Source organism: Limanda limanda, chromosome 12, assembly GCF_963576545.1.
Source record: "Limanda limanda chromosome 12, fLimLim1.1, whole genome shotgun sequence".
NCBI lineage: Eukaryota > Metazoa > Chordata > Actinopteri > Pleuronectiformes > Pleuronectidae > Limanda > Limanda limanda.
The window spans coordinates 18,961,327-18,983,879 of NC_083647.1; the positions used below are offsets into that span (position 1 = coordinate 18,961,327).

The window sequence follows — 22,553 nt, forward strand, 5'->3', positions numbered from 1 at the left end:
TTTTGTTCTAACTCCTGCAAGGGATCACATTCGAAGAAATAAAGTGTATAACATAAGAATAGAAACAAGCAAATAAAGCAGTTAACACATAATTAAATGAAATAAAGCAAATAAAAGTGTATTTAAACTTTTAGCAGACGTGTAATAGAAGGATTAAGTAGTGAGTGGTGTAGATACTCACCAGCTTAATACAGTATTAATAAATATATAAAGAAATATATAAAGAAATAGTGGCCGAGAGAGGTCAACGCATTACGAATGAAGACATTCCATTTTCCATCCCCACCGACGAGAAGCAGATTTAATTGACTTCTCACAGCCATGCTCACAGCATTGAACTACAGCCAGGTCCATCACTTGTTTGGGTCCCCCTGGAAACATGTCCGGTGTCCTTTCCACGTGTTTATTTTTCTATGTGCATGTGTTTTATTAGTTTTCACGTGTTTTTTCCATGTGCATGTGTTTTCCTAATTTGCAGTGAGTTAGTAAACAAAGGAGTAGAGGCAAGATTAGATGAATAGATTGTTAAAAATAGAACAATCTTCGCATCTTGACCAAAGACTGTTTATGATCTTTACCAACAAAAAAATTGATTAGTCTCAATCTAGTGGACAACACGAGTACTGCATCTCCGGCGGTCACGGTCGCGTAAACTTCTGCGTGCGCGCTCCCGAGTGAATCCTGTGATCCGCGCTCATGAGCTGTCAAGCCGCACGCACGCATACTACAGTATTGTCTCCGAGCGAAGGTTTGTTTGGACAAACCGACTGAACGTGATACTCCTCCGGGGACCAGAGGACAAGTCACAGTGCGGAGACCGGGTGAGGACTCCCGCGGAGCCGGACTGAAGACACCCGGGGACGGGGGGACTGAGTTTGACCCGAGTCCGAGAGGCTTTGATAAGGTTTCCGGTTGTAGTTCTACGTCCAGCACCATTAGCTTAGCCGCCTAGCAAGCTAACAGGCTGATGTAGCCGCGGCGCCCTGGGGGATACGCGCCGGCAGCTCGTCTGGAGCTCCGTGATTTTTAGGTGAAATTGATGTTCTTCTAAATAATTAACCACTATGACATGTTGCTGTTGGATGTGGTGAAGTGGTGGCCGCTTTGAAAAGGAGGCAGGAGGAGCAGAAGGAGGCAGGAGCAGCAGGAGGAGGCTGGGCTGCTCGGAGAGTTATGAGCAGTTTCAACATCAGAACCGACACCTCCACGCTGAGCTCCTCTCTGGGCACCGACAGCCAGGGCTCCTCTCTGGGCACCGACAGCCAGGGCTCACCGCTCGGCCTCACCACCACCAACAACAACAACAAGGAGTGGGTCGTGGGGAGCGATGGGTTCCCCTGCTGCCACGATATGAGTCCCATGGACGAGACGGTGCAAGCGGGGATGTCCTCGGTCCAGGCGGGACATGACGGGCACCTGCCCTTCCTCCACGCCGGGCACATCCCACAGCTCCTGGACCTCACTTCCCCCGGAGGCTACCTCGACAGCGGGCCAGTCGGGTACAGCAACGGCGGCGGAGGGAGCACCGTGGGCCCGCTGTTCGAGAAGAGGAAGCGGTCGAGGTCCAACAGCTCCAGGAGCCGCTTCAACGAGGTGGTGACGGAGCTGGGACCCGAGGAGGTGCGCTGGTTCTACAAGGAGGACAAGAAGACGTGGAAAGCCTTCGTCGGGCATGACTCGCTCAACATCGAGCTCATGTTTCGGAAATACTCGGAGCTGAACCCCAGGGTGGTGGAGCCCCGGGACGGCGGGGAGAAGGAGCCGGAGGAGGGCTGCGGTGGGGAGGACAAGGGGCTGAACGGTGCGGTGCCGGTGGAGACATCCACCACGTCCACCGTGTCCTCAGAGGACCGAGACCCGGACTGCTTTGAGATCAACGTGGAGCCTGTGTGTGTCCGGGGTGGGCTCTACGAGGTGGACATCAAGGAGAGGCAGTGCAACCCCGTCTACTGGAAGCGTGAGTACACAACTATAAAGTCATATCTTTGTTGTGCATCAGTCACAGGTTGTGTTGCTCCACATCTCTGCAGCATCACTGCACTAATGCCCTCTTTGCACATATAAATAATGTATATACTGTACATTCTGCAGTATAATGGCTGACAGCATACAGATTAATGACCCACATCCACTCGCAATCCTGCTGCTCAATCAGAGACTTTGTGCATTGCAACATCCATCCCTACTCCCATAACAGATCTCTAAGAAAAACCCACAAACATAGCAGGTGGTTCCTCATTCCTCTCAGTGGATTGCCGACTCCTGCATGGTTTGTATCTGTATGGTTGTTTTACTGGCTCTGCAATTACTTAGCCGTTATCTGTTGGGATCATCTACACAACCCAGGAAGTCCATCTATTGGTCTCAGCTGATCTGCACTAACTAATTCATGGATATTTCCAGGAAAAGGCAGGGAACAATAAGCCGACCCCCCCCCCCTGATGAAAGGGTTCATGGGTTGCTGGGTCTTTGGAAGGTTAACGCCATGTGACATTTAGAGAAGCCAGTTATTTTTTCCTGAATGTTCATGCTGTGGGATGTGAGACCTTTGCAGACAGTTCATGCTCTTACCGTGAGGTTTCAGCTCAGCCTGTAACCCTTTGCACAGGAAGGTTATGTAAAAAGTAATTAAAAGTATTTCAGCTGTGAGATGTGGAGGAGAATTAATCCAAGAAGCCTTCCAGATACTCTGATTAAAATGTATAGACATATATTCATGTCCTAATATCACAATGTTGGGTGAAAAGAAGTTACAAAATCATTTCACAGGAACTTGAAACCTCACATCTGTGAAGCTTATCTTCTCGGACCAGATATGAACCATCCTAATAATGAGGGACTGCACTATACTGAGCCTCAGTGTTTCTTTCAAACACTTAAATGGGAGCCTGCTGATATCTCCAGATGTGCTGTGTCATTGTGCATAGAAAAGCTTCCTGTACTTTTCAAAGTGTGTCTACATTCAATTCAGCTTCTACACTCACTGTCACCACCGGAGAATCAGTTAATAATGTCGCTCGGTACTGTAATCAAAGCTGGGACTCGCTGCAGAGGCCGCTGAGACTTGGCCTCTCTGGAATTAGCAGACTTGTTGAGTTAGATGAAAATGAGTTTACAGAGTCCACATCACACGTTTAAAATGAGTCAGCTCCTGGAGAGTGACTGTGGCAACACTGTTACTCTGGAGAATTCCTGCTTAAAACATACAGAGCAAAACAAAATGGAACTGCACCTAATTTATTATTTTACCCAAGCCAAAAGAGTCATGCCTACTGGATACAGAGGACCGGCTCCCAAATGTGCATCCTTACATCTAAATGATACCTTGTCATCTGAGACTAAATCTCTTCTATGTTTCATTGTCTTGCAGAACAAGATCACATTCCGGTGATGAGAGGCCAGTGGTTTATTGATGGTACCTGGCTCCCATTGGAGGAGGAGGAGAGTGACCTCATCGAGCAGGAGCACCTAAGCCATTTCCGCGGGCAACAGATGCAGGACACGTTCGAGTCCGACCTGGTGGTGAAAACCGTCGACAGCAAAGATGGTGAGAGAACGGAAAGGGCACAGGCAGAAGAATAAGGTCGATATGTTTTATATATTAAGCGCAGCCGAATCTGGAAATCTGAATTTTAAACAGCATCATTCTTTTAACTGAGGTTTGAATAAATAAAAGCAGTTGTCATGGAGTCATAGTTGAAACAAAAAACACCCTATTGTAAACCAGCAACTGCAAATTCATACACTCATTTACTGGTGGATTCACTGTTTTAAAAACCAGTCAGGCAGCAACTTGTAAAACAACACCTCCCTTTTGCTTTGTTATGGCAGAGATGTGACGAAACACCCCCACAGGCATTTTAGTTACGAATTCCATTTAAAAGTAAAGGCATCTTCTTCACAATAAAGCCCCAAGAAACGCATTGTCATGGTCATAAAGGTTGAATTATGTGGCAGCCCTGCCTGTTGAAGAATGGAAGCACAGTCGACAGGGATGAACGGAGCAGGTGCATTCTTGTGTGCCTGTGTAGATTTTTGTCATGTCATCCTGGCGGTGTACAGCAGGTGCAGATCATTGTGGCTTTCTTCATTCTGGCACGTCCGTCTCGCAGGGCTGGCTCAGGCGGACACGTCGTGGGCTTTAGCCGTGAAGAGCAATAAGAAAGAGGCTCTTTGATTCAGCGGTGTCCTTAAGGCAGCCAGATCTACGGGACCTTCTGTGGTGATGAATGTGTGGGTGTGCGTGAATGTGGCAGATAAACAGAGCGAAGCAGAGAGAAGAAGCAGCGACTGTCGGAGGGAGTGAGGAACTGTTTCGTCCGCATTGTTACAGCCGAGCGGATACGAGCGAGAGAAACTCAGATGTGTATCAAAGCAACGCCAAAGTAACCTGAAACATAAAATAACATGAATACTAAGCTACTCAATGGAAGACAACTTAGAATGTGTAATATTATTCAAGTACTCTTAGTTCCTGCAACACTGGAGTCATTTTCAGACGTGCCTTTCTCATATAAAGAGCACAGATAGGTTCCCAACAACAGGAGAATTATTTGGAAGGTTCAGTCGAGGGTGGTGCCTGAGTAAAGCATACAGGACCAGGACATGACGCAATATCACTGATGTGGAAATCAAGTGTGTTTGTTTAAAGCCCATCGACAACAGTGTCGTCCCTTAGGACCAAAAGCCCTTGCATGTCATTGCTTTTCCAAGTTGACCTTTTCGCCGGCGTCTTCTGCGTGTGGGCTCCTGTTTTTCCTCCAGGAATATTTGTAATGAATTTTTTAAAACCAGTTTTACGTACGTCATATAACAGATATTTCATCTATGTGCCCACTCCATTCCTGTGAGTTTCACAGAGATTCCCCTGATGAATTCTCAGATGGGCTCACTCTGACATTTACCGGACATTTCTGGAGTTCTGTTAAATGTCCGGAGCAACTGACTCAGGCATTTGTCTTGGCACAATCAGCGTTATTCATTTTATGTGTATAACAATAACTGCATAATGAGTCACTGTTAAATTCCTGTGAATCAAACAAAGCTTACGTTTTGTTTGGCTTGCCTTGTGTCTTTTGTGTCCTCACTTGATCGCTATGGTGCACGGAACTATCGCTGCTCCCTGCTTAGAATAAATTAAGTAAATAAAACTATCAACAGAGCAAAGTCACTTTCATCGTCACCCTTTGGATCTGCCTTCATATTACGTCACATAAGCTTAAAGGGAAAAAATTGGACGGTCACTCCTGTTCCAAGAGCAGAAGTGTACATGTACACACGGACACTAAAATATCTGTTCGCACACGTAGAGACACAAAAAGGCACAGACAGAGGACAGAGGGATCACAGACAGAATTATCTGTAAGGTGTGTGACATATTGTAAAGGGCACACAGATTGGTTTTCCAACACTTGGAGTCCTCAGACTAATGTAAAACACACAGATCAGATCTTACGATCATAGTTTGTCAAGCAAGGGCACATATATTATATCTGTTACTATATTATAGACTTAGAATTGGATTCATATCTTGAGTAATTGACTTATTTTCACACCAACACTTCTATTTATTAAGGATCATAAAGCAAGCCGGCTGGGTTCTGACATTACCGCAGTACGTAAATTGCCCGTGCTATCGCTTGCTCTCTCCCTCCCTCTCCTTATCGCCTCTCTCCCTTTTCTGCCCCTCCCCTTGTGCCTCAGTGAGTAGCTGAGACTAAAGGTTAGTGAAGCAGGAGACGAATGATCTGCATACCAGCCTGCCATGCACGCCTAAAATGACAATGTTGGGAGCACTCCTGCAAATCGTCCTTGCCTCTCACGATCCAAATGTACTTCCCTGCGTATACTCTCTCCATGAATCGTGTAGTCAGCCAGTCACAGTCGGTTTTCTGGGAATGACTGTTGACGCAGGAAAGTTGGCAGTGGTGACAGATGGTGAGCTTGTGGAATCAGAGAGGAAGCCACGGCTCTTGATTCAGTTATTGAAGCCAAAAATGGCCACAAGGGGATCGCAGTTCATAGATTTTATTAATTGTGTGTCAATGTTTTATTTTCCATTTGCCCATCTTTGATCTGGCTGGAATTCTCAGTGTAGATGCTGCCACTGTCAGTTTCCAAGTTGAGTTGAATATGCAACAGAAAAAAGGGTTAACTAAACATTTCCTGTCCATTAATTTTAGGATTTTCCTGTGCGCGTGTGTATGTATTGAAGAGTCATCCTATGATGGAAACTAGAGGGTGTTTCCCAGTCGGTCAGGCTTCTCGGATGTCAATGAGGAATAAAGCCAGCCTGCTGCCGGCTGAGCAAAAGTTTACGCTACATATTTAGCTACATATTTATGCCCATGAGGCCGAGAATACACTCTGTGACTGGTGACACAGGTTTAAAAGAACTGGACATACATTTTTCACCTAATAACCTTTTAATCCTTGATGTTTCATTTGCCTTAATCTGGATAGCTGTGAGATTAAAACATTACGAGGCTCTGAGAGGGTCAGACCTCTCTGCTGGTTGTGACATCAACGTATAGTCTGGTTTGGTGTGATTAAGAGATGATTGTTAGCCATCCATAAACGTCATGTGTTTCCTGTCACACACTATAATCTATGACACAAGTAAAGGTTATTGTTCCTTATGAGGAAGATTGTGTGCTTGGTGAATACCCCAGTCATCAGGCAACAACTATTTATGGATGGACCCATCAGTGCTGCGATGGCCAAATGGACTTCACTGATAGCTTAGCAAATACACATCCTGTGTACTCAGCAGGTCTTCCTCCTCAGACTTTCACCTCAGCTGAGACACACTCTGCTGACATTTGCAAGTCTGATTCACTGAGTGAGTGAAGCCCTGGGATTTGTAGACTTTGCTGATTTGACTAACAGATGCTGAGAAATCCTTTTTTTTTTCTTCAAGCCACACCCTGATTCAGAGATTTAAAGTTAATAGAACATGGTTTGATTGAGCTTCAGCTTTGAGCGAACTGTTCAAGATTAGCATACAGACACATGAATTTAATTATTGTGGGGTTTTCCCACGAGGAAAATTAAATTAGATTAGTTTTTTTTATCAAATCTTAACCTTTAACCACTTGTGTCAGTGAAGGGTTTTAAATGGAATTATTCACTCAATTGCCAAATTATTATTTCAGTTTTATATATAAAGTGATGTGTGTTACTGTGGAAAAGGGGCATTGTTTCACGTAAAAGATCGATGCTCACATTAATGACTCCACTTACAGAACATTAACATCATTATAAATAACAAAATAATACACTTTCAGGAACATCTGAATTTGGCTCAGGTAAAACATTTGCAGCATCATAACTACTTATTTGACCCATTTTCCCTGCAGAAACTTCCCTGATTTCATAAACAGAATTCTATCACATATGTTCAAACCTCGTTCTCTTTGTATGGTTATAGCTGGTGTTTGTCCCTGGCTCTGAATGGGATTCTGTTTTCAATAAGTTTTAAGTCTTAGTGTTAAGAAAGTGTGCTTTTATTTGTGTCTCGCTTTAAAAAAAAAATGTTCAATAACTTTTTGCCATTTTATATACTTTCTTTTAATTTTGTCATGATCTGTGTTGTTAACTATTTTCCCCAAAAGTGCTGAGCAAACAAATTTTAATTAACGCTTTCTTTTTCATAAACTTCCCATTGTAATACAAACACAAAAGTTGAAGATTTTAGAGAAATTATGCTTAATAGTATGTTGCTTTTATGATTCACATGAAAGTCTACCTCAGTCATCTACCTCAGTATGTCAAGAAGCGCTGCATTTTGGGTTGTAGACTCTTATATACCGCAGCCTATAACTAAGGCTTATCTCCAGCTTATTTCCTTGATATCTACCTGCAGCCACCAGGCCCTGTCGATAACCAGTACAGGCTCTGTGTGTTGGTAACCTGATAGCAGCGCTACTTGATAGATCGGCCTGTTCAAGAGCGATGACAGTGGTAGCATGTGTGACTGATGCCAGGCTTGTGGCCGTTACTCACTCTGTCGGTTGTTTAGTTTTCTCCCACCTGCCTCCTTTCTACCTCCCTTTTCTGTTCAAATGGAGTGGATATCCGACGAGTGCTAAAACTACATGTCACAAGCGAAAACGCTGTCAAGGTACTGTAAAATACCAAATTCTTTGTTTTGTTTTATTCTACCACTGCTGTATTAGATCTGCTAGCTTGAATCCTCTCTCCTCGTAGAACCTATAGGTCTCCTAGGAGCCTGATTTCCCTTTTGTTCATGGTTCAGACCTTTTGAAATCTAATAGATAGAGCTAGACCTAGGCTCAGTTAGAATTGGTTGTATTCAATTGATTTAGGCTGCTCTCCCTCTATTGCAACCATAACTGGGCCTAGTTGCTAGAGCGTCTCCTTCTGTGCTGTGACCTAGAGTTTTGTACTTCTGCTGTAGCTGATGCTGCTTGATGACCTATTGATCTATCCCTCATCTCCTTGCTGGGATAGTAACATGGTTCAGTAATCTACTAGGGCAACACCCCTTAAACCAGTGGATCTACAATGAATAAGCTGGTCCTCAGAAAACCTCCTTTACCCATGTTTATCTCGCCAACCCTGTCTCCCTCTTTCTCTCTCATTGCTTTCTTTTTCTCAGTCCCCCCCGGCAGTTTGAGCTTCATTAATGAACTGCTATCACTTGCTCCCGCGCTCGGGGCAATGAACAAAGCGCTCTGTTAAGAGCCCTTGCACAAGTGATGAGCTTCACAGAGGAGCCATTGTGGCCGTTTACTATAGCCCCCAAACATGCTGTGTGGAGTCGGCCTCTTAGAGGTCCATCACCGTCCTACTTCTAGGTGCCCCATCATATAGTAAATCCAAGGGGCCGTTGACCTAAAATCTAGTATCCTAAGTAGAAATCAACCGAGACCTTGAATAAGAGTATTATAGTTTTTAAAGTAGCACTTGTATATTGTAGAAAACCATAGCCAAGAAAAAATGGATCCTTAGGAAACAACTGTCACAGCCCCAGACTACATCATTATTATGATTCATTCAAGGAGCCCTTCCTTTTCATCTCTTTCCACCCCTCTGTTCTCTGCTCATTGCTTATTGCATCACTCTCAAATTGTCTCACACAAATTCCCCTCTTTACTTATTAGCTTATCCAGCCTGTTCCCACAGTCATGTACTTTGCCCCTCACTCTGTAATGTGAAATCCTCCCTCACCCTCAGTAGATCTCCGCAGCCATCAGAGAGCAAGCTCAGTAAACTCTTTAACCTTGTGTCGGTTGACTGCCAGTTCCTCAGTCGCCCCGACCCCCCTCCTCCTTTCCCTTTCCTTTCTGATGCATTGGCCTTCATTGTAAAACAGGAAGTCTTCTTGTACAGCACATAAACATCTCTCCCCCTTACTGGCAACATTTCCCTTTCTTAAGTCTCATCAACTTTCACATTTGATATGAATATAATATTAAATAAAAAACTGCAGAAATATGCATGTTGTAGCTGACTTCAAAGACTTCCTGTCTTACAGTGAACTCTGCTAACGATAGGGCTCAACAGTCTGAAGTGGCCCTCCTCGTGTAACAGTTGCAGGTCTCATCTCTCAGATCAGCTTACTCCTCCGAGTCTTCACCTGTGAGTGCATGAGGTAGAGATAAGAACAGGGGGCCACTTTAAACTGTGCGGTGGTAGAGGTTAAGCATCCGCTTCCTTTTGGTGCAGAGCGGTTTCATCTCAGGACCTGCAGAGGTAAATGGAACCGCGTGAGAGAAGAAACTCAATCGCTCACCTCTCGTTTCACAGGACTTCAGCTTTATTATTTTATATCCGGGGTTAGATTTCTTTTTAATTCAAAGTTGGATTAAGGCCCTTCTTCTGTCCAACAAATGTTTCTTGTCGTGTTCTTCTTCGGGACCCTGCTTGTCCGTCTCCTGTAGAGGCAGTCATTCATTTTCAGACTGGCTCCACTCACTGTGAACAGGTCTCAGTCAAGGTACGATAATTGCTCAGTGTCACATGACCCACAAGTCATGCTTGTCCAAGGAAGACATTAGTCTGCCAGTCAACAGAGGTTCAACCCCACCATGTGACACACACACACAGATAGTTGATATGCAGTATAGATTGTTTTATTGATTCACGTGGGAATTGGAAAGAGAGACAGACACATTTTTTCGAAATTTCTTGACAAAATGTCATTTACTTATTTCTGCCATGTAAACCTGGCTGGTGAATTATCAAGGAATGGAAAGGAAGGCAAGTTATTAAAAGATTAATGAGCAGGTAAAACAACTCTTGAGAGGATGCAAAGATCTGACACAAGACATAAATGATTCCCTAGTCTACTCCTGTACAAGGAGCATGTACAAAAGACATTAAAAAACATAACACTGTATGTCTTCTACACTTGTGTCCTTGTTTGTGAGGCAATACTGTTTTGAGCTCAAACAAAAGCATTGCGTTTCTCCAGCTCTAAAGGGTTTTAATCCCTAGATTGGTTTCGAGCAGTACAAAAAGCCATGACTATGCACTGGACCTACGCCAAAGCCTTCCACCAATCTCAAGATGAACTTGACTGCACAGGACATCTAAGGGACATGCTGCTGCAGGCACATAAATAGATCTCTCGCCAATCTACCAGTTTCATATGTCATCCTAGCTTCTGTAGTAAAGGGTGTCGCCTCTCGAACCTGACCTCTGCTCTCATTTACTTCAGTCGCTGCGACGTAAGAGCGACTAGTCATAAAATATATTGAAAACAATAAATATGTAATTATCTAAATGTTGAGGATGCACATGCAGGACGGACAAGCAAGAGCTGAACTATTCAATCGTGGTGTGTGGTAGTTTGATGTATTTTCTTACTACATGCAGATCAATGCTCCAGACTGCATTTGATTGGGCTGTTCAGATGATTCTAGAAATGTCCCTTCTTTGTAACTTGGTGTTTACTGGTGCTGGATTCAGTCTCTCACTCTTTGCACTCAAAACACTTTGTATCGGTGAACCTTTTTCCTTCGTCCGTTTCCCTGGTTTTTCCCTTCTCTTTGCCTAATTTCCCACTCTGTCTGACAATGCCCTCCTCTCTTTCCATTCATTCGATCAATCACCCTCTCTCTCTGCCACCCTCCTGCAGCCATCCACAGTCTGAAGCTGAGTCGGACCCACATAGATTGGCACAGCGTGGATGAGGTCTACCTCTACAGCGACGCCACCACCTCCAAAATTGCTCGCACCGTGACTCAGAAACTGGGTTTCTCCAAAGGTTTGTAATCACCCACTGTCATCGTCTTTTTCCAGATATTTAATGGCCCCCTTTTTTTTCCCTCAAGCATCACCTTGTGGTTGACATTAGCATTTAGCTCAAAGCGCCATTGTGCAGTGCAGTACAGAAATGCTAGCCTGGCGCTCCACCCTCAAATATAAACAGTTGATCGCTTTTGCTAAAGCTCTGGTTATAATTTGTGTGAAACCAAACACCACTACCCAATTCTGTCTCCATCTGATGTGCAAATTAAATTCTTATGACTGTAATTTCATTGCACAATAATTTTCTTGTATCAATCACTTTTGCAACTTGCTTAAACATGCCTGGGTACAGTTCAGTCTCTTAAATGGATTAGCCCAGATAATCACTGTGTCCATCTGCTGTTATGAGGGGTTAGTTTAGATGAAATGGCTTAAGCCTAACTGTAAAGATGGCGACTGCACTTTAACCCACTGTGTGATGTTTGATCTGTAAAGAATCCGAGAGACTCCCAGCTCTACGGTACATTTTCATCTCTGTAAGAGGAGGAGCGGGCCCTATTTATCTCCATCTCCCCTGACACACAAATGCTCTCTGAGGGGAAATCTCCTTAGTGCTATCCAGACAGCAACCAATGCCATTGGCTCCTGTCGCCTTGCCGCACAGCACATGACTGGACGAGACTATAGATTCTAAATAAGGACCCACACTCGATCCTCCAGAAGCACCACCTGTGTTGTCACGGAGCATTGGGACACGGTGCCAGCTGAACTTTGTGTCTCACCTGCTGGCCTATTTGGAGTCAGAACAACACATTACTTAACAGTCAACAAGATATAATTATAGGCTGCTGGTGAACAAACTAAAATTGTGTTTATTTAGCAGGGCTGGATAACAATGCTGTAAATAATGATTTAATAACGACCCCACCCTGTCATCTTTCCTCCTCCAGCCTCAAGCAGTGGGACAGGGCTCCACCGGGGCTTCGTTGAGGAGGCCTCACCCGAGGACAGACCCCCTCAGACTACACACATCGTCTTTGTGGTCCATGGGATTGGACAGAAGATGGACCAGGGACGCATTATTAAAAACACTGGAATGTGAGTTGCGGTGTTAAATACGATGATTCAATTGAGTATTTGCTTGTTTTGGCAGTTGCACAATATTTCCTGTTTTATTCCTATATCCAATGTAAGTTAACTAATGTAGGAGGTGAGAGAGAAAATCTGCCCGGCATGAGGTGATGTTTAAAAAACCATGAAGTTTGTTTGCTCTCTGTTCCTCTTCTCCTCTCTTTTCAGTCACAATCTGTCCCTCACACTTCTCGTTCTGTTTTTCCTGTGGCTTTTGTGATGACTGTCCTCTTCTTCCCTCTTTTCTCTGTTGCTCTGTCTGTCACGAAGCAGGCACAAAAGCATGATAATGAAGTGTATTAGAGAAGATTCTGTGGGTTCAGTGCTCTGGCCTCCTCACTAAGCTGCTTATGCACATTGTGGTTTTTAGTAGCTGATCAGGGGTTTCAGGTATCAACCTGTCTGACAGGTTCTTGTGATTCTAGATATGGTCATTTCGGTAACTAGTCCATTTATTGATCACAAAGCTAAAGTGCTTGCAGAAAATGAAGGGACTGCTCATCACTGTACATGTTAAGCTGTTTTTAAACATGATTATACAATTGTAAATTCAGTGAATGTCAGTGGGATAGTACTGCATTAACTAAATCTGGTTTACCCTCTGCTTCATTCATCCAAAGCCTCTCATAGTCACAGAAGAGGAAGTTATTTCCAGCATTTCTCTTGATACCACTGCACCTGCAGCCTTTGTTTCTTTTTCTCTTCCCCTCCTCCCTCCAGCTTTCTCCCTCTCTTTGTCTGCTCAGGCTGTTCTCTAAACTTTGTCCTTCTATCGTTATTGTGCCAAGAAAGCGCTACACACAGAGAACCGAGGCAAACACAACAGAATAGGGAAATGCATTGCAACATAAACCGAAACTGTGTAAAATGCTTGCAATGCATCTGCGGCGACATAATGTAACCACAGCAGGAAACACTAAAGACTTTTCAAATTATAATACTTAAAATTCAGATGAAATGATGAAAAGCCCTTGATGAATTCCGATCAGAGATATACAACCCAGTGTTAAAACTCATATAAATTAGAGCTCAGCAGAGCACATACCTCCGAGGCCGCACAGTCCCCTTAAATCCAATCGAGCTGCACCAAATTTTTCACTCTCGTAGATATCACTCCCCTAAAGACGACTGTTTAATATCATCAAGCTCCATTAATTGTTACCTTGGAAGACTGGGAAAATTCTGAAAAACTTATCTTGCATTGTTAAAGAAAGTGAAACAAAATCCTGAATCCAGATCCGAACCAAAATGTAATGACTTTTGTGGTTTTTGTTTAATCTTTTTTAAAGACAAACAAACAAACCCACAGGGGTGAAAACATAAACTCATTGAAGGATTTGACAATGATATCATAATTTTCCAGCCTGTGTGTCCAGACGGCTCAAATGCAATTCTTGGACGGTTTGAGATGCACAACCAAAATCTCAATTACTTCCATTTTGTTTGGGTGGTGGCTCAACCTTCAGAAAAAGATACAACCCAATACTGTGAGACTGTTAGCACAAACAGTTTAATCAGCCGACTGAGATCTTTGTGTCTTTCACCTGCTTCATGTTGGAACTCTATTAATAGTAGATGTTTCTAGGAAGTTACAATTGCACCATTGTATTGACCTCGCAGTACTACTGTCAGCAGTAGAAGAGAGGAACAGTGCCATGTGTGTCTGTGTGTCACAGAGTTGCTGTCGGGCCACCGGCCGTGGCTTAGGTCAGCTAAGCAGGTAAAGTAGAGCGAGTCAAGCTTCAGAGCTCCATAAGCCTCACTGCCAGCTCCTCGTGGATTATAACATAAACACTTTCCCCAGCCAAGAGGAAAGATCAGCCTGTCTGGCCTTTTCATTGTTTATGCTTTATTTATGTTGAACCTGAAATAAGTTCAGCCTTGTGCCTTTCAGTGTTACATGATATCATCAGCAGAAACGGTGGTGGTTTAGGGCGTCTCTTTAAAATGTGAGTTCCCCTGCAGACACACTAGATGGTCCGGTCAGAGCTCAGTCGTCTAAAAGCCACTCTCAGCCTCTGTTTACTCATATCAACACCGCACCTCACCCTCTCTCTCCTGCGAGCTAATGCTGCCCCATATAGGACTAGCAGCGATGCAGCCTTTGTGTGTGTGTCTGTGTGCATGTGCGTGCACGAGGGAAGCGGCTGCATCAGCGAGCAGGAAAATGGACGTCGTTATTCTCATCACAACAGACTCCGTTCAGGGCCAGACATCCACTCAGAACCTGTCATGACTATAGTGCACTGCTGCCCAAACAATGTGATACCCAAATACACTCTACACACTTAACTGTTGTCCTGATCTGTTGTTTGTTCTTCATTGTCATGTGGTCATTCAGGCTGAGGGAGGGTGTGAGGAAGATGGAGGAGAAGCACTTTTCAGAAATCAGTGAGGAGCGTGTGGACTTTCTGCCAGTGGAGTGGCGCTCCAAACTCTCACTGGATGGAGGTTAGCATGTGTTCTGTGAAAGTGATCATGTATGTGACTGTATGCACGTTTATTCCTCTTTGTTTAGTTTGTGTTTTATGTGTGGGCAGTTGAATAGAGTTTTGTGGTTCCCATGTGTCACTGGATCCTCTCCCAGCAAGGAAAGCGAATGAAGCAGAGCTGTCGGCATCCGTTGATCTGCTGTTCATGTATCAAACCTCCTGCCAAAACTATTGGTTGATAAATAACTCTCTGTGATATTGTTTGTATGTCTCCTTAGACACAGTAGACTCGATCACACCAGACAAAGTGAGAGGATTGAGAGATCTCCTCAACAGCAGTGCGATGGACATCATGTACTACAACAGCCCTCTTTACAGGGACGAGGTGAGCGTCACCCACTATGAGAAACTCTCTCACTTTGTCAAACACCGTCCGTCCATTAAACTCCTCCACATCCTGTCCGTCCCCAGATTACCAAAGGCCTAACGCAGGAGCTTAACAGGCTTTACACACTCTTCTGCTCCCGGAATCCGGAGTTTGAGGAGAGGGGAGGGAAAGTGTCCATAGTGTCCCACTCCCTCGGCTGCGTCATCACCTACGACATCATGACGGGCTGGGATCCCGTGCGCTTCTGCCTACAAGAGGATCGCGCTGTGGAAGAGGAGCTGGACCTGCGCTGGATGTCGTACCAAGAGAGGCACATTTTAGAGCAGCTACGGCTCACGAGGATTAGGTTGGTTTACTGATGTTGATCTCGGGGGTTGTATGTGTATCTGCATGTGTAGGATCACTGAGAGATCTTTTGACCTGAGGTTCAAGTTTTGATTTATTTTCTGTAGGCTCAGCAGAATACAAAACAATGAACTAGTTGGACAACTTAAAATATCTTTTCCACTCTTCTCTCATTTAAATTCAACATTAAACTGACATTTTGTTTTGTTTTTTAATACACATAATACAGCGTTTGCTTTTCGTATACTTCATTCTATGACAGTCGGGCACCAAGTTGTGCCTCCTGCTTGGGGCAGTGAACTGGAAGAGAAGAGGTTTTTTATTATATCTCCTCATTCTGTTTGTGCAATATAATTTAATGTGTGCACCATTACCTTCGTGTAACAAGAAAGAGCTGGAGCAAAGGTTGATCTGAGATAGAAACCTGGCTTAAGAATAGAAGGTCTTCAGATTTTGAATGTTTGGGGAATGGGTGGGGAGGTACCTGCAGGTTATAGTAATACATACATGAATGTATAAGGGGAATTATTATACCATTTCATATTTTCTCTTCTTTTTTATAATTCATAGTCACTGTGCTTTTTGCTTTCTAACAGGATGCGAGAGCTGGAAACTCAGCTCGTCACACTGGAGTCCTCTAAACCCTCCGCACCTCCAGCCCTCAAATTTAAGGTAAGATGCCTAAATGTGCTGTATGTTTACCATTACAGTATTACCTTCCTCTATTTAAATAGATATTGATTTTGGTTGTTTGTGTTGTAAAGATATCCTAGAAAGACAAAAGAGAACAAATCCCAAGGCTTAACTTTCTGTAACTGTTGGCTTTGTCCTGTGAATATTTATCTTAGTAATGTAATAATGTGTTTCTGTATGTTGTTTTTTATGTGTCTATTATTTAAGGTAAACAACACAGAAGTGCACACATTTAGGACCTATCGTTTTTCTTTTTCACAGGTGGATAACTTTTTCTGCGTGGGTTCTCCTCTGGCGGTGTTCTTGGCCCTGAGAGGCATCCGCCCTGGTACCAGCTGCCATCAGGACCACATCCTGCCCACCCCCCTCTGCAGCCGGCTCTTCAACGTCTTTCATCCCACAGACCCTGTGGTCAGTCTTACTTTTACCCCACTCTGTAAAGATTCTTTCTCACTCAGCGTAATGACGGCATGTGGAGACTTTCTTTTCTTATTATCGCCTCTTCAGCTTTTCTTATTTCGTTTTTGCTTAGTCAGCACATAATTTGGGTGTTTGTTATAAGAAATGAGCTGTTTTTTAAGAAATGTTCTGACATATAAGGTAACTGAAGTGTATTGCTCTCTGCAGGCCTACAGACTGGAGCCCCTCATCCTCAAACATTATAGCAATATCGCACCTGTTCAGATACACTGGTAAGACCTCGACCTCGATCTTCTCACACTTGATATTCTTTGTACATACACACATGTTTTTAAAAGTATAACTGCTCTGAGTTGCTGTGATCTTTTCTTCTTTCTTTCTGGATCAGGTGTAGCGCCACAAACCCCACATCCTACGAAGAGGTCCGGCCAACCTTCCTCACCCCAGTCAAAGACCCAACATCTGACACCGAGAGCATTCCCAGCCCGAGCACCTCCCCTGTCCTCCCCCGCAGGCACTATGGAGAATCCATCACTAACCTGGGCAAGGCCAGTATAATGGGTACAACACGAACCATCCCTTTTCTAATCTTGTATATCTGTAATAGGATGCATGACTGGAAGAGTTGTTAACATTCTTTTAAACATACTAAATCAGCCTCAAGGTAGAGAATACATTACCAAACAGTATTCAGGACCGTAAAACACTTTTCTGTGAATGATTTATATGTCGATTACTCTTATTGTATATGTATAAGTCCAGAAGATTTATATAACTGCTGAAAATGAAACTAAAATAATCTATATTTAACTTTGTGTAGTTGTGTGAGGTTTGCATATGTAAAATATTCTTGGTATTCTTGTTTTAAAACTGGCGGAGGTGTCTAATATGAACTCGGCCAGTAACACAAGCCCCAGAGAAAGAGCAGAGCAATTTAGAGTTTATAGGTAAATTAATTCCTCTGCTGTGCAGTTTGAAGTAATGTGAGATGCTCTGTTCGACTCCAGTACTACATCAACAGTGCCATCATGTGGAGAGAAGGAGAGTGGGCTAATACACTTTGCTCCCCCTGCAGTTTTAAATAGAGTTAATTAAAGAAACGTTAAAAGGAAAATACATTTCCACCATTTCTCGTATTTGCTCTTGACCACATCTCACCAGCTCTTTCTCTTTTTCACTGACTCAATGCAGGAGCGGCGAGCATAGGGAAAGGTATCGGAGGAATCCTCTTCTCTCGTTTCTCGCGCTCCAACAGCCAGCCTTCGGTGTCTTTAGGACTGGAGGGAGGGACGAACACCGAGGAAGAGGAGCAGAAGCGGGCAGAGAGCCATTCGGCGTACGGCCTCTCCACCTTGATCCGGCCCACCTCACCCATCGTTGACACGTCATGTAAGTTTACTTACCTGTCCACACTAAAGACGCTAAATATCCAGAAATTAAAACATATATACGCTGCCATCTTGTTCTGATGACCGCATTTGGAGCCCATGCTATAGTAGGGAGGGAGGTCCCACTGAGACATGCTTTCGACCAATCACCAGTCAGTCTCAGCCGTCAACTACCTAAAATGACAGAAACCATATTTTGATTAAAATGTATTTGATGTGTACTTTGAACTTGTGGTCCGGCCCATGTCCCGTCCGAGAACATGGAGGAAGGCGATCAAGACGCCTGGGATTCTTTTTTGATGGGCCTTCATGCCTTTCATCTTTATTTACAGATTATGGTCCACACCAAACAATCCTAGAGGAAGACTCCTTACCAGAGTTAATACAAAATTTTAACCTTTAAAGTGTTTTGGAAAGGTATTAGTTATTAACTCACAAATGTTTGTACAACTCTGTTTCTCACAGTGGAGCTGGAGCGGCGTGTCGACTTTGAGCTCAGAGAAGGTATGGTGGAGAGTCGCTACTGGTCAGCAGTTACCTCCCACACAGGCTACTGGTGCTCACATGACATCGCACTTTTCCTGTTGACTTTCATATACAAGCAGAAGACGACCTCTGACTTAACAGAAGACGCTCCAGAGCCAGACTGAGTCTGCACATTACACAACTCTTGAATAGTGTCTGACAACTATAAAAGGGTTGCCGAGACACGGAAATAGACTTCACCCATTTATTTTTATGCGCACAAACTGATTAAATACACCTATCTCTTTCCTTTATCACCCTGTGATCCAGCTTTTTGGAATCTTGGAAATCAACACAGACGAACTGATGTAACTCCAAGATGTGCATTTAATGTCTCTTTTTGTTTATCTTGTACACAATTGTGCACCCTACGGGTGACAGTGTTGGACTCGGAACCCCTAAGGAGGTGCCCCTTTTACTAGTATGAGCAGAAGTTGCTTATAAACATGAAAAAAGAACTGAATGATTGATTGATGCACCAAGTGGAAAAGACTTAACTTCGTCCCAGACAACAGCAGCATCCTGTTGGTGAAGTGTCCATAAGTTTACGGTTGATTAATGCTTCTGCCCAGCATCCTTTCCAGTGACTCTGTCTGGAGCCTTGTGACACACATGCCTGACCCTCGGTCACTGAGGCTTTCAGATTCAAGTCGTCTTTGACATTGAGGAGAAAGAAATAGAGCTGTCAAAAATAGTTTCATCCTTAAAGCATTTCTAACCTGTAACATCTTTATCTCTACTTTATCTCTGATGCTAACAAGAAAATTGTATGCCTTTCAAAATTAGCCAAACAATGTTACACATGAAGAATGTGTTGTCTGTTATACGTATGAATAGGTATCTCTGTTAAGTCCTTTTATTTAATTTTTTTACAGACCCTGAGGGCATTATCCCTTTAACAATGTTTGGGAAGCATGAAGAGAAACATAACAAACGCATTAGTTTGTTTTTCTTATTCTATGCCATGATCACCTCTTTTTTGAACATTCATTCCTAAATCAGACACCATGTGCACTGAATCAAACAAGAGCAAACCACCACTTTTATACCACACACATAGTTAATCATCCAATGTTGAGTTTCCATTAACTAAACAGTTTTGGGGATAAAATGCCTCTTATTACAACAGTTACAGTTTATCAGGACATTGTTTTCCATAAATGTTTACAACCACATAAGGCTTGTATCATGATACTTATACTTTATCAACAAAGCATTGAGCATGTGAAAATATTTTCTTACACACAGTTTATGAATCCCGATCGTAGTCTAAAATGCTCACAAAGTCTTTTGCTCAAAACAATCTTACTCATTCAAACTTGCATGATTCTATTTAACTGATGTGATACCGAGATAATTTTCCATGTTCATGTCTTTATAACGATATACAGATGAAATCCGTGGGACTAGATGCATTTTTTTTTCTCAAAAAAAAAAATATATATTCATATATTTTTCCTAGCGATTTTCAGTCTCTTGTGGGCATGAACATGGTTCTCATCTCGGGAGTGCGACTCAAACCTGTGGCCAAATAACGTGTCTAGCTTGCTACACTCGGATTTAGTGGTGCAAAGGCTAATTCATACTCCATGAAGACGTAATTGACCTAAGGTAAATGTAGCTTCTGTTTTCATTTTGTGGCCAGTGCACACAAAAGTTAATTGTATCTTATCGGCCTTTTTTTGTGAGTTGGTGACTGGTTCACACTTTGAGAAATGAATATGATGCAGCCTGTCTTTTTATTTGTTTAAAAGATGGGCTCCTTCACACTTAAAAACCTGTGTGTTTTCTAAAAAGAGAAAACAGTATGGACAATTAGCAAAAGCAAATCATTACCATGTTTTTTTATAAAAAGTTTCTGCTAATCATGATTTATGTAGATGTCTTTTCTTCGTATGGTCCTTTAACAACACAGCCAGTAGCAATTATGCAGAAATGAAAAAAGCTCACTCACTTTACGTGGTGTCGTATATATTGTAAATGAATGCTGGAAGAAAAAAGACATAGCAGAGAGTGCCAACACACATCTAATGAACTGTGTTGATGTCTTTATCAAGTAGGAAATCTCTCATGAATGTTAATGGATGTCTAATTAAATGATTTGTAACACAACCGCAGTGGATGAAGAAATGGAACGACCCTCAGATACACATGTGACAGAGCGTGTTGCCGTCTGTGTCAAATTTTCCTTGTTAGAAAATCAAAGAGCTTATTTTAATTAGAGACTGTGCGTGCTGCTTCTTTTACGGCAACATCGTCACGAGCTGTTTGGGATCAATTTATCGGTGTTGTGTGTCTGTTATGTCCGCAAAGGCCTAATGACTGAAACCAGGCTGCCTTGTAGTCGACCAGATGGTATAGAATGGACAAAATAGAAGGGAGTAGGATATGGAAGGATTTCTACATTTGACCTGGTGGATCTTGCACATTCATCAGCTACGAGTTGCACAGAAAGGATGTAGAAAACAGCCCGATAATTAATGATTTTATTTATACTTGTTCGCACGTGTTACATTGCAGCAATAGAAACTTGAAGGGTTTTCTCGGACGGCAGGAATGCTATTTACCTTGGAGACCGTAGGCGTGCAATGCAGAATACGTAGAACACTTCCATTGTTGCCTCTGCACCTGAAAATCACACTTGCAAATGCATATTGTAGGAGTGTGTACAGGCCCTCATAACAATCACGACAAGGTTTGTGATTCAGCTCCAAGTTTCCACCATTTATGTGAAATTTGCACATTTTCAATCGGAGCAATTCTTGATTCCCGCACAGATTTTAAACTGTGCTCACTCTGCATGAGAACTCAATAAATAAACAACTAAACTGAAGAGAATGACAGACAGTTTTGTCAACGTACATTGTACTTTTGACTTCACAAGCATTTTATGCACAACATTTTGAATGATGACCGTACACTATATTTTTTTGTCAAAGGTACAAGCATCAGGGAAAAGTCTACTATACATTTTTGTAGATTTAAGTGTTGAATCCAGTTCGAAGCCATTATTCCTTCAAATGAAGTGCTGTCACAGGTGTGTTGTCAGTCTTTAAAATATTCAAAACTTAATCAAAGAAGGGCCTGCAGCCATATGTCATCACACACTGGGTGAGAAAGAGAACTGCACATCGAAAGTTATTGTGTTTTTGAATGAAGATTTGTGTCAGTTACCACTGTTAACTTTGAATGGATGTCTGGAAAAGTTTTTTTTTTGTCTATACCTAGAGCTGTGCAATAACCCATGCCTGTAATGGATTCTAACTGCCATCCAAAGCATTGTATTTATTTCCTTTTATTAAAGTATTTCTTTTCCTTTTTGGATACAATGACTACTTCCTTTGTCTGCCATATGTCCGAGACAATCACCAGGGAAATGTTGACTGTAGCTGCTGCGTAGGAGGAGGTTGCAAATCATCAGAGAGATCTATTGTCCATGTTTTTTTGGACAATAGAACTGTTTGTTCCTCTGAACCGGGTCAGATTCCTTCCGAGCGACCCCCTCACGAGAACATCAAAGCTGAATTATAGATCATAAATGGGCTTCATTGTGATCCTCACGGCTTCCAGATGAATTACTGAGGGTTTTCTTAATGCAGTTTAGTAACATCTGCAGAGCGAGACTCACAGATGGGGCCAGTTAGCGCCGGGGTTATTGGGTTATTCTCATAAATAATGGATTAGGCCCTGCTGTTCTGTGTTTGGCCAGAAGAGGTCAGCCATCTCTCAGTTAAAACACGAACAAAGGCCCCTACTGACCATTTGCTGTTTTGTGCTCTTAAGTAATTTAGCTATTTGGACAGATGCTAATGCTCTTATTTCTAATTTAAGTTGATAAGATATGATGTTAAATATGCTTAGGATAATAAAAGGAATTTTGCATAAAATACAACCCAGAAGCTGACTCCCCAGGTCATCTTTTTAGCCGTGGAGATGATGTGAACCTCCTGGTCTCCCCTCACATCCTCCACCTCTCCGCCTCAGTCTCCTTCACCTCCTCCCTCCTGATCCACA

The 22,553-nt window shown here is 43.0% G+C and overlaps 1 protein-coding gene across 1 annotated transcript; it reads left to right on the forward strand.

The window, feature by feature from the left end:
- Window positions 1–742: 742 nt before the first annotated feature.
- ddhd1a (DDHD domain containing 1a) lies at window positions 743–21,868 on the forward strand. The gene is made up of 13 exons (XM_061082788.1): window positions 743–1,957; window positions 3,371–3,547; window positions 11,105–11,233; window positions 12,168–12,315; window positions 14,690–14,799; window positions 15,059–15,165; window positions 15,252–15,514; window positions 16,110–16,185; window positions 16,468–16,617; window positions 16,834–16,898; window positions 17,015–17,187; window positions 17,818–18,015; window positions 18,480–21,868. The coding sequence occupies exons 1-13, from the start codon at window positions 1,174–1,176 to the stop codon at window positions 18,662–18,664; spliced, it is 2,565 nt and encodes an 854-aa protein (XP_060938771.1). The 5' UTR covers window positions 743–1,173; the 3' UTR covers window positions 18,665–21,868.
- Window positions 21,869–22,553: the final 685 nt, after the last annotated feature.